Genomic DNA, 12495 nt, shown 5'->3' on the forward strand with positions numbered 1-12495 from the left:
GTACACTATTGCAGGGTTCACTAGCTTCCACAAAAGCACAAATATCAATATCTCTGTTTTGACGCTCCTCATCGACAGGTTTAACACGTGGTTCGTTACCTTCATGACACTTTTTACAACTGTTTACAGATCCCGAAGTTTGAAAATGTTTAATGGTATTTTTAACTGTTGTAACACTTGATGGGGGTCTATTTTCGAAGGCAACAATAAATAACTTAATTACTTCGCGTATCGAATGGTCCTGAAAGTACCATGTTACAAGTTGCACTTTTTCTTGGACGGTATACTACGTAATAGGCATTTTATTAATTATTTGTTTATTCTTTCAGAACTTCGTTTGAAATTACGACAATTCGTATCTACTGTGAAATGAATATAGACGTAGAACCGTGTAACATGTCACAGCGATTGCCATTGTGTTGTATGGTCAATATGTATATATGCATATATATATATATATATATATATATATATATATATATATATATATATATATATATATATATTATTGTGATATTTAAAGTCTTGGTGCGCCAAGCAATAATTAGCTAATTAATTTTTTTGATTAATTAAAATTATTTAAATGATATGATTATGACTCTATCACAATTTTTAATTCTTTTATCTCAGGGTTAAATTCGTGCTTCAATATCTATGCTATTACATGTGAAAGGTAAGGTCCAGAGAATACCGGAATAATAAAAAACACATATGATCTAACACTATATATTGAAATAAAAATAATGAAATAATTCACACTCAAAAGTTTTCAATAAACAAATCTCATATAAGGATTCTCAAAATTTTGTTCTCCGTACGTGAACAATCAAAATTTATGGTACAAACAATATTAATTGAAAACTCAAAATCCCAAACTATTCTAACTCTCCTAATAAAAATATTTATATCCTTTCTAAATTACGTGTAAAAATTGTGTTATCAATAAAAGAAAAAAAACTGCAGAAAACAAAAATATCTCTCTCTGATGATGAGTGGTCCAAATCCTTGTTCCTTGTAGACTGTATTATCTCCTCTCAACCGCTCCCTATGTAATCAGCAATCTTACAACAGATTGTTGCAAATATATCGTCCTTAATGATCTCCTTCAAAAGCAACAGTCATTCAAATTATGATAGCCTTTCTCCTCTCGATAAACTGAAGCTCTCATTGGCCCGAGTGAAAAATGACTCTTGGAATATCTTCTCTTTACGATAAACTGAATCTCTCGTTGGCCTGAACAATGACTCTTGGAATATAAGTAGGAAAATATGACTTACAATATTTTGCTGCTTCAGCTTCTGTCAGATACACTAACTCCACAAAAAACTCACTAACATTCAACACTACTGCTTGCTACTTCTTTGGAACCACCAGAGAACAATCCTGTTCCTCCTCCAGACTTGGAAACCAACTGATTATATATTTTCTCTCTCCTCAATCTCGCTAAACTTTTTCCTACATACTTATTCAATCTCCGCCAATCAAAACTCGTCACAATTCCCCCATTTTTTCATTTCGATAACAAACAAATTTTTACCTATAATTATAAATTTCCTAAAACTTATTTACAAATAATATTTTTCTATAAATCTTAAAAACTAACAAAAACCTCTTTCTATAATCCCTTCTATTGTCTTTAATCACTGCATTAATGGATTTTGAAAAACCCCGTTCAATTCTTTGGCTTTCACTTAAACTTATGCGGGTCACTCAAGTATAACAAAGAAATGATTTATGTAAAGCTTACATTTTGTTTAGTACAGGTAATTCAAGAAATTAATAACTCTCCTTCTTCGAAATGTTTGTTGGATATTATCCTACTTATCTGAATTATTTTAATGTTATTGAATTTTGAAATATTTTTAAACAAACCAATATTTTTCTCGATTTTACATATCATAACAATATATATATATATATATATATATATATATATATATATATATATATATATATATATATATATATATATATATATATACTATAAACTCTAAAAATAATGTCGCATCAAATTAAAACAATTGAGGTTTGTTGCATGGCCAAACCTTGTGTGGAATTTTGTATGTAATTTTAAAATTCCAATTAAGCTATTTCATTATTTTCATCTGAAAAATTCCCGAGCAACAAACATAATTCATTTCCACGCAATACCGTTTAATCAAATTATCATAAAAATGTTTCGAATAGTCAAATTCACAGTTCAAAAAAGTGGCCGAGCTCTAGTTACCAAAAAGGAGATAAAGGGTAAAAAAATCTAATTGAAACCTGTCGTCAACTGAAAACAGTATGACGTACGGAATCATATTAATTCACATGGCAAAAAATGTGCGCCCTCCCGGTTTGAATGTCAGGACGGTATATAGCAAATGTAAAACTTAATAAAAGTAAAAAGGAGTCATGTCTCGTTGCGCCAGGGGTGGGTTATGTTCATATCTAGGTCTAATAAAAATATATTTGATTTCATGGTTTAATTAGTCTTATGGGAACCTAATAAATTGAAAATTTGCTAAAAATGTTCACTTTATTTACTTACACGTGATATTTACCCCACCATTGAGATATTCAAGATGCCAAAGTACAATATAAAAAAACCACGTATAGTGCCTCTGTATATTTGCTTATACGTATTTCACCCTAATAGGGATCATCAGAGCGAATAAGAAGGAACAATAAAATGGCTTCAATATAGACGTTATAGCGACATAGCGAAATGCAAAGATTTATATTGACGAAACCAAAATTCAGATTTTTTGTTTTAATCTGTGCCTTCTATAAACTGCAAGGCAAATAGACGATGCTTATAGATGTGAGAGAGATATGGAGAATCTAAAAGTTACATTTCACAACATATCTCCTAATCCAAGCAAAATTCTTGGCGAATTGGTTTCTAGTACTCATAAGGAGTAAACCGAAATAAAAGAAAAAGACAATTAAGATTTGATTTCACATTTGATCCTACCAGGAATCATCAGAGCGACTGGTACAGTGGCTCTAAGCGTAAAATCAGATATTTTCAAACATACATGATAAAAACTTAAACTTATAGGTTTAACCAAGAAAACAGAAACAGACAGAATTGCCTCAAAAGAAGATATAAGAAGAAGAAGTTGTAAGTTTACGTTAACATCTGAAGAAACTACAGTGTGGTAAAATATGTTGCCTATTGTCAATGATATATATGGTAAAAGTATCACTCACATTACAAACTAGTGATTTTGCCCGTCGCGATGCGACGGGGGATCCAATCAACTCCAATCTACCGTCACTCCACTTAATTTTTTCTGGCCTACTCCTATTTAAGGCTAGGACGACAACAAAATGATATTTTAGTCTGTTATGCAAATTTCATAACAAATAAGTAACTTTCGGAGAATCGCTCAAGTTTTGCGTGAAATCGATCTACGTACGAAAACCAGCGTAGCTCGAGTTTGGCAAGTCATTTGTTGGGAAAGCTCGAGTTTTGTATTATATTTTTTAGGCCTTACCACATTGACATTTTATTAGATTTTGATAATAAAACACCAAGTGAAGATCATGGCAGAAATTTAAAATAATATATACCTTATGCCTTCTCGAATACAGCATTCCCGACGATTGGATCAATGTAATAGTTGTAATAATCTTCAAAAGGCAAAAATAGAGACCTTCAGAGTTATTTTTACATAATCGAAGTGAATGATTTGACCCTTACTTGATGGCAATTTATTGTATATAACAATAAAACACAGAAAACTCTTGTTTTCAAAACTTTTATAAAATTTATTATAATTTAGTATAACTACAGCTGTTTTGGCAGAGTGCCTTTCTCACTTAAGAAACGTATATGTTCACAGAATATTGCATCTGCGCCACATACTTCGAAACCATAAATACTCTGCTACACGTCATCATGCAAGGAAGAGTAGAGGGAGGAAAGGCTTGGAAAGTAAGAAGAAATCTTGGCTGAGGAATATCAAAGATTTGACTGACCTCAATGTTGAACAGATATTTTACGTCGCAAAGGAAGGGGAGCGTTTAAAGAAGTAATCGCCAACCTTCGATAGAAGACGGTGCAATAAGAAGAAGAATGTGTTCACCAGAAATTACTGTTTAAATTGAAATCTTATTAAAAAATGACATATGATGCAAGGCGTCCTAAAATTATTTATATTGTGACGCACTTGAGACTTTGCGCATATTTTACGACCCCCCTCATCAACCCAGCCCCAAAAGTTCTTACCAATTTTAGTACAAACCTAGTTACAGGTTAACAAAAAAATACTATTTGGATTTTTATATAAAATAAGAACAAAAAATAAAATATTTTTATTATAAAATAAGAACAAAATCAAAACATAAGCATAAAAGTAAAAAAAAAAAATATTTATCAGTTTAGATCATGAGAAGGATGTACTTGCTTCTGAAACCGAGGAAATTGCCAGTCTCGTTTATTTCGCTGTCTATGTTTGATTTATACTTATTCTTTAGTACTGCCACAATTTCACACATTTGTTTTTCAACAAGATAACAAATTCTCAAATGCATTTGTTTCTTGTATGTACCGTACGTAATAAATTGAGCATCGTCATTATTATCGGTTTTTCATAGAATTGAATGGCAAATAAACCTCAAGTTACTCCACAATTTGCTCATTAGTGTCTTCTGCTATATCGTGAATACGGCGATTATTCGTATTGTTTGCAAGAGATACATTTTTTATTTCTTTAACTACCGAATCTAGAATCATTACTGAGACCTCCACCGCTGCAGTTAATATCAGTTCCTGAGCAGACGTATGTGGTTTCTTACATTTGGCAACATTGTCAGTGTTTATGTATGAGTGATGGGTTTGACCGTTACTTTATGGAAATTCATTTTATCTAACAATAAAACACTGAAAACTTTTGTTTTCAACTTTTTATTTGTTTTTGTTTTGTTTTGTTGTGTATGTATGGAATATTAGAAATGGCTGGGTAATTAATTAAAGTCGTAAACAATAAAATGAAATCTATATGATTGTAAATGAGGAAAATCTATTGGCATAACTCATAAATTATTATCAGCATAAAAGACACACTTACCCTTCTGGATATTTTGCAGGTGTCAGATAGGAGGGCAGTGTCAAAACTCGGCGACGTCGCGTCTAGTGCCGAGCAGTAAGTTATATTTCGACGTTTTCTCCAATATAGGTGCTATTTTCATGAAGGCGCATGTGTGAGTATTTTCGAATGTCGTTCTTACTGTTCAAGAAGCGTAATAAATTGTATAAAAGCTTTTTAGGTCTGGAAGCCCATGGCTTCTATTTTCTTTACTATTTTTTTTACTCATCTCTGTTTTTCGTCTTTTCCTTCCAGTTCGGTATTCTGACCACTTCTTTTTTGGTCATCCTCGTCTGCGCTTCCACCCGCTCCTGTTAATATTTTTGGAATCTGTTTGTGGACATCTTGTAAAGATGTCTCACCCAACGTGCTCTGTGTGCTTTTTTGTATTGCTATTGTATTTGCTTATTTGTATTTTTGTATTGTATTTCATATGCTTGGTTGGTGGTAGAACTCTATTATTTCCTTATTTGCTCTTCTTCTTCATACGCCGTCATTCAGATTTGTTCCTCGCTTTGTTCTTTGCTTAGGTTACTTTGGAATTTTTAGTATTGGCGAGTTTATATTCAATTATAACGTGTGGATTCGTAGAAAAGTGGTCCTCAGATTTGATCAAAAATATAAATATGGCCAATTTTAAGGTGGGAATTTTAAATATATAAAATTTCTCATTGCGATAAATAAGCTTCTTCTTCTTCTTCTTGTAGTTCCTTCTCCTATCTGAGGTTGGCTATCATCACAGCTATCCGTACCTTATTGGCGGCTACTCTGAAAAGATCCACAGAGCTGCAACTATACCACTCTCTTAAGTTTCTTAACCAGGAAATTCTTCATCTTCTAATGGATCTTTTACCCTTGATTTTACCTTGCATTATGAGCCTTAATATCTCATATTTCGCACCTCTGGTAATGTGACCTAAATATTCCAGCTTTCTTGTTTTGATGTGCTTTATGACCTCGCAATCCTTTTGTAGCCTTTTTAACACTTCTTCATTTGTAACTCGTTGGGTCCATGGTATTTTCAAAATCCTTCTATAGCACCACATCTCAAATGATAAATAAGCTCATATGTTTTAAAAATATGAATAATATAACAAAAACCTATAAATAAATACTAAATACTTTTCCAAACAGTAAGCTACTATATAGGAGGCGAGCAATACTTTGGTAGGAACTGATTCTTTTAAAATCAAAGCCGTGGACTGATGCCCCAGGGCGTCTCGACGGGAAGCGCTGATATAATGTATGTATTTTTCTGAAACTAAAGCAAAATATCTAGGAGGAAATAAATATTGATGGCAATGGATATATAATATCGATTAAATATATCCAGAAATAATTGCAAACTATGCTAAAAACCAAATAATCAACAGTAAAATCGTGGAAGTTGGTATAAAAGATGATTCATTAAAACTGATTGCAAAAATATTCTGAGAATCTCAAGCTAGAATAAAATTTAAACAATAGTGATATATTCAAGTTATATATAAATATAATACCGTACTAGAGTTGATGTTTTTAATGCGTAACTAAGAATCTAAATCTGACAATTTAATGCCGGATCTGTCCTCTCCTTTACGTCTAGCTTTAGGGTATCAAATATATGTTTTAATAAAGCTGACATGACGCAGCATGCTATGTTAGAAATGATATGCTCTGTCATCATTTGGGGTTATTTTGTTAGGTGTCATAAGGACGTCCAGAATGTATTTGCTGTAAATCAGTAGCCAATGATATTACGGGATTATAGGATTAGGAACTGAATAGTGCAGAAGTCAGAGATCGATACAAGTACACTGAAAGAAAACTTTGTTACTGAAATATTTAGATGAAGATACATACATATATAAATAATACAGTCTGTTACTCTAGATTTTGGGGTGTGGAGGTTTCAATTAGCCATATTTTGACAATATTTTACAGTCCAATGCTTCATTTTCTGATACTTTACAAATTACTCCTCGTTTTTCAAGACGTTTTTTACGTTTTTTACCGTTTTTATAGGAAGTCGTGTCGTTTTCTATCCTAGCTGTCATCTATCTATTAAACTATGTTTCAACAGGTGATATAAATAATTATAACATTGTTTTTCCCAGTCTTTTAATAAAAAATACAAATCGCCATTAATCCAATGTATTGTTTTGTCCTTTTAAATTGTCCATGGACTATTTAACAAGAACCTTACTTTAACATAATGCTTTTGACGAGAATGTTAAAGCAACTAAATTTTTTTAATACTTAAATGTATGCAAAATGTGCTATCTTAATCCTAACAAATTATATTTTTTGTTTCAGATATACGCCAAGACAATCAAATATGACATCCTCACACAAATTCTTGCTTCTTTTGCTTCGGATATTGAGCTTCTGCCTGCTATGCTTAGCTGATCAAATTCGCGAACAAAAATTTGCCATGGAACCCCAAGACCAGACGGCGGTAGTAGGATCCAAGGTAACCCTGCCGTGCAGAGTTATAGATAAAAGTGGGATACTGCAATGGACGAAAGACGACTTCGGCCTAGGAACGCATCGGAATCTCAGTGGGTTCGAGAGGTACTCCATGGTGGGGAGTGATGAAGAAGGTAGGTGACTTCTGATTTTTAAAAGGAAATAATTATTTTTTTATATTTTTAAAATATAAATTTCAATGTAAAGTCCTAAACTATGTGATATTTTTACCCATCTGAACCATAGAACCATTTTATCTGTGTACTTAGTACTAAACCATAAATATTACTCCTTGGACATAGCCTTTACCTTAGGATTTTTAATTACTCTGTACACTGTGTTGCCTCTCCACAATATTCCTAGTTCGTATGGAAGATTAATTATAAATATTATCTGCTTCTGTTACCAACTATAAAAAATAGTACAAACCTAATAAAGTCTTCAGCTTCAAATCTTTGTACTACTGCCACTATCATTAGATATTGTTTGGTCATCTACAGAACCCAACCGGTGAAGGTTTTAACATTTACTTTCGTTTTGGATTTTATTTTACTATAATTATTACTGTTATCAATATTTATTCTTTTTTCTGGGAAAAATAATGCTCAAAAACGACTGTATGTTGTAACATACGGTAGGATAATATGCTACTCAGCCATAACATTTTATAACTTTTTAGTTATTGATATAAATAACCTTCCAGGTAGTCAATTAGGAGTACAAGCTGAAGTTGTTTTTGATAGTGCACCGTTGGAATATGAAGGGCAGAATGAAATTATTATTTCGGGTCCAGAAGATACTACTATTGAAGATTCTGATAGTGAAGATAAACTTCCGTTGTCTGTGCGTGTGTCTCGCTTTGGTGTAAGTGTTCCACAACCTAAACCGAAGAAAAAATAAAGTATTCCTGGAAAAAACAAAATATTGATTCCAATTTTTCCGACTGGAAGCCAGTAAGTGAACCAAAAAAATTTCTCACGCGTTTATAGTTGTTATTTTCCCTTTTCATTGATGATGAAGTTGTGGACCTAATTACACATTTTAGTAATCTATATGCATCTCAACACAATCGCTCTAGAGATATCAATCAAAATGAAATTAGGTGTTTCGTTGGGATATTACTTCTAAGTGGATATTTCTCATTTCCTCGAAGGTCTATGTACTGGGAAAACAACGATGACGCAGGGTGTAAATTGGTGTATTCGGCTATATCGCGAGATAAACTCAATTTTATTATGCAAAATATACATGTTTCTGATAATACCGAATTACAAAAAGGCGATAAATTTGCTAAAATGCGTCCGCTATTTGACATAATCAATAAAAATTTTCATATGTTTCGTCCATTTGAAGAACATCACAGTGTTGATGAAGCGATGATCCCTTCCTATGGGCAACATTGATCAAAACAGTTTATCCGAGGTAAACCCATTAAATGGGGCTATAAACTATGCGTTGGAACCACAAAACAGGGATATGTCGAGTAGTTTGAACCTTATCAAGGTGCCACAACTCCACATTCTGATACATACAAAGAATTGGGATTAGGAGCCAGTGTCGTATTGTCATTTGCCGATAAATTGCAGTCTGATAATCCAGGTGCGCCGTTTCACTTATTCTGTGATAATTTTTTTACCTCACTTACATTACTACGTGAGCTAACAGCAAGAAATTTAAAATGCACTGGAACAATTCGAGAAAATCGAGTTCCGGGTTGTCCTCTAAAAAATTCCAAGCTTTTCAAAAAAGATCAGAGGAGTGTATTTGAATACTCACTCGTAGAAGACGAAAATATTATAGTATGTAAATGGAACGACAATAATGTCGTTACTATTGTATCAAATGCTACTTCACCATTGCCAACTCTACAGGTGAAAAGATATTCGTAGAAAGAAAAGAAAAGTATACTCATCCCACAGCCTTTTATAATAAAAAATATAATGAAAAAGCAAGAAATGGTACTTTAGTTTATTTTCGCATTGTCTTGATATGGCAGAGCAATTGCATAAAAGTAATGGTGGGAAAATGGATCACATAGCATTTAGAAGATGCATAGCGTCAGGATTACTGGAAATGTATAAGAAAACAACTAAACGCGGACCGTCAAAAAAAAGTCAACTTACACATTTTGAGTCAAGGTACGATAGATTAGACCATATCGTCATTTATCAAGAAAAACAAACAAGGTATGGTGTATGTCATAAGCAGGCAGCGTTCAGATGTAACAAGTGCGATGTTGTACTTCACCCTAAATCATGTTTTTTTAGTTACCATAACAAAGAATAACTTTAATTTTTATACTTAGTTTCATTTATTGTATAATGAAATCATTGATCCTTAAGTAGCTTGAATTCCTACTGTTGGTTATAACATACTCCTGATAACTCAAAAACGGCCAATCTAAATGAAAAATTTTATTTGTAAAACTCGTATATAATTGAAGTAGAAAGCCATTCATAGCAGAATTTATTAAAAATTTTGAGATAAAAAGTTTTAGAGTATCTGGGTTAATAAATAAATAAATATGGTTTAGATTCCTACAGACAAAAAACAGATAGAACTGACCTAAATCTATATTCCAGTTGGATAAGAGGATGACAAATGTTAAAATTTAAATGATAAATTAAAAAGATTAATATTATATCTTCCACAGCGAATAAAAGTTTCAAAAAGCATATTAAAAAAATAGAGTATAAAAGTAAATTTTCCTCTAGATTACTATTAAAAATTAATTGAATGCTTATAACTCTCGTACACACAAAAGGTAAATGTAAACTCGAAAATATACAAGCATATACGTTCTGGCAAAGGGCCGATCCTTTATTGTGCCCGAAGCAACATTTGTCATAGGTGAAGGCCCATCAAACGTTAGCCAACAAACGTTTTGTCATGCCTTTTGCGTACTCCGCCGGTTCTGCAGACTTTAATATACGAAAGAGAAGGTAGAAAGAGGTAATACAACATAACCCGATTCATTTTTCAAGTGTCTTTTGAATTTTGAGCGTTCTTCAACAGAATGTGGTTTTTGAGTGGGCCAGTTGTTGCGAGATGTGTTAGCGACACAAAAAAAATCGTTGTGTAACTAAAATTTATGGAAAGGTTACTCCTAACTCAGTCGGGTTTCATTATGCGTAATGAGAGAAGGGATAAGCCTATTAATATGTTAATAGAGGTAGTAATGAATATATGTAAATACGGAGTATATACCTAAGAAAAATATTAACTAGAAATATTAGGGTTTCTAATTATTTTTGTTATAGTTCACTTTTAAAGTTAATTTGCTGCACAGTTTTAAATGAAGAAAATATGTTAATAACATTTTTATCATGTGCAATATTTATAAATATCTTTCTGGATAATCTCTTCACTCTTCTTTTACACAGTCAAATCATGCCAGTTATCTTTTTCGATTCTATCTGATGTTGTATAAATTAGCATAATTGCCAGGTACAAATTCTGACCAATCCAATAAGCGTGCCATTTTAACTAAATCTACATTAACAACATTGTTCAGAGGAACTGTAATCCACAGATAACAAATGGATAAAACATGTTATCCAAAACCCCCATTTTGGTTCTTTCTCAATCAGATTTTTTATACACTTTTTTCAATATCACTCTGCTATATTATTAACTGTTGTAACTAAATGAAACTCTGCCATTTTACTCTTTTTTGTTTCTAACAAGTCTGCATTCCTTCTCTAAGGGCAAATAAATTTAAAGGTGTAGACAAATATTCTCTGTGTGACTCTCATTGACCAACCTTTTATCTGGTTAAAAATATGTGTGAAATTTAGGCTTTCTTTATAAAGTAGTAACTTTTTTATACCAGTGTATCCATACCAAGTATTAGAATACTATGCTCGTCCAGAAAGAAAAGAATGATTACCTTCACCACGATTTTGTACATACCAGTTACCTTTAGCTGTCTCATCAGTGTGAGCCAAGTCTCGTTAGTCACGCGTTTTTGTTCTATAAAATTTTAAAATGGCAGCGTCCATTGAAAATCCCGCCAAAAATGAAGTCTCTCTCTCTCCAGCCTTAAGTAATTCAACTTTGGACATAGACATCTCCCAAATCAATCCATTGTTTTCTATTTTGCGCCACTTGCTTCCAGTTGTGTCCTTCTTAATGTCATCAGCTTCTCTTTCCTTACCATGGTCTCCATTGTTGTATTTTGTGGTTCCATCTTTTATCCTTCAGTCGGTCATTGTTTCCTGCGAAGCTCCATTTTAATTTGGCAGCATGTTCTCCTGCGTCTTTTACTTTGGTTTTGCTTCTAATCCATTTGTTTGTTTTTTTGTCTATGTCTCACCCCCCGAGCATTGATCTTTCCATCGCTCTTTGTGCCTTTACTATTTTATCCATATTAGACTTGGTGAGTGTCCACGTGTTTCTGGTTCCATAACCACAATTCTGGTTTTCAAATATTGTTCTATTTTAGTGCTTTTCAAGATCCTTCTCAGTTGCCAAATCCTGCGCACTCTAACCTTATTCTTCTGGTAATTTCGGCAGTTTGATTTTCTTTGTTAACGTTCATTCTCTGTCCCAGGTAGATGTATTCGCTTACTGTTTCTACTGTTATTCGGTGTATTTGTCATTATTTTTGTTTTTTCCAAATTCATCTTAAGAACTACTTTTTCCGAAGCTTGAAATAATTGGGTCATCATGGTCTGTAGTTCTTTGAAACTTGTAGCGAATATTACAGTGTTATCAGCGTATCTCAAATGACTCAGTTTTCTTCCATTAACATTTATTCATTTATCTGCCCAGTTAATGTCTTTGAACACGTCTTCCAGTCCAAGTGTGAATAGCTTTGGTGAGATAACATCTCCCTGGCGAACTCCTCTGTTGATTGGTATAGCTTTGGTTTTCGCATCTATTTGTATTTTCGTTGTAGCTTTCTTGTAAATATTATGTATGAGCATTCTTAATCGCTAGTCTATCCTGCAGTTGTTCATAGCTCTCT

At 32.7% G+C, this 12495-nt stretch overlaps 1 protein-coding gene across 2 annotated transcripts in view; it reads left to right on the plus strand.

Annotated features, from left to right (window-relative positions):
- LOC140450304 (irregular chiasm C-roughest protein-like) overlaps nucleotides 1–12495 on the plus strand; it is a 518835-nt gene that overhangs the window by 430089 nt on the left and 76251 nt on the right. For both annotated transcript variants that reach the window (XM_072543856.1, XM_072543858.1), the window contains exon 6: nucleotides 7374–7660. In XM_072543856.1, the coding sequence (XP_072399957.1) occupies nucleotides 7396–7660 (265 nt within the window). In that variant the 5' untranslated portion in view covers nucleotides 7374–7395. The remainder of the gene's footprint in view (nucleotides 1–7373; nucleotides 7661–12495) is intronic.

Source organism: Diabrotica undecimpunctata, chromosome 9 (genome assembly GCF_040954645.1).
Source record: "Diabrotica undecimpunctata isolate CICGRU chromosome 9, icDiaUnde3, whole genome shotgun sequence".
Taxonomy (NCBI): Eukaryota; Metazoa; Arthropoda; class Insecta; order Coleoptera; family Chrysomelidae; genus Diabrotica; species Diabrotica undecimpunctata.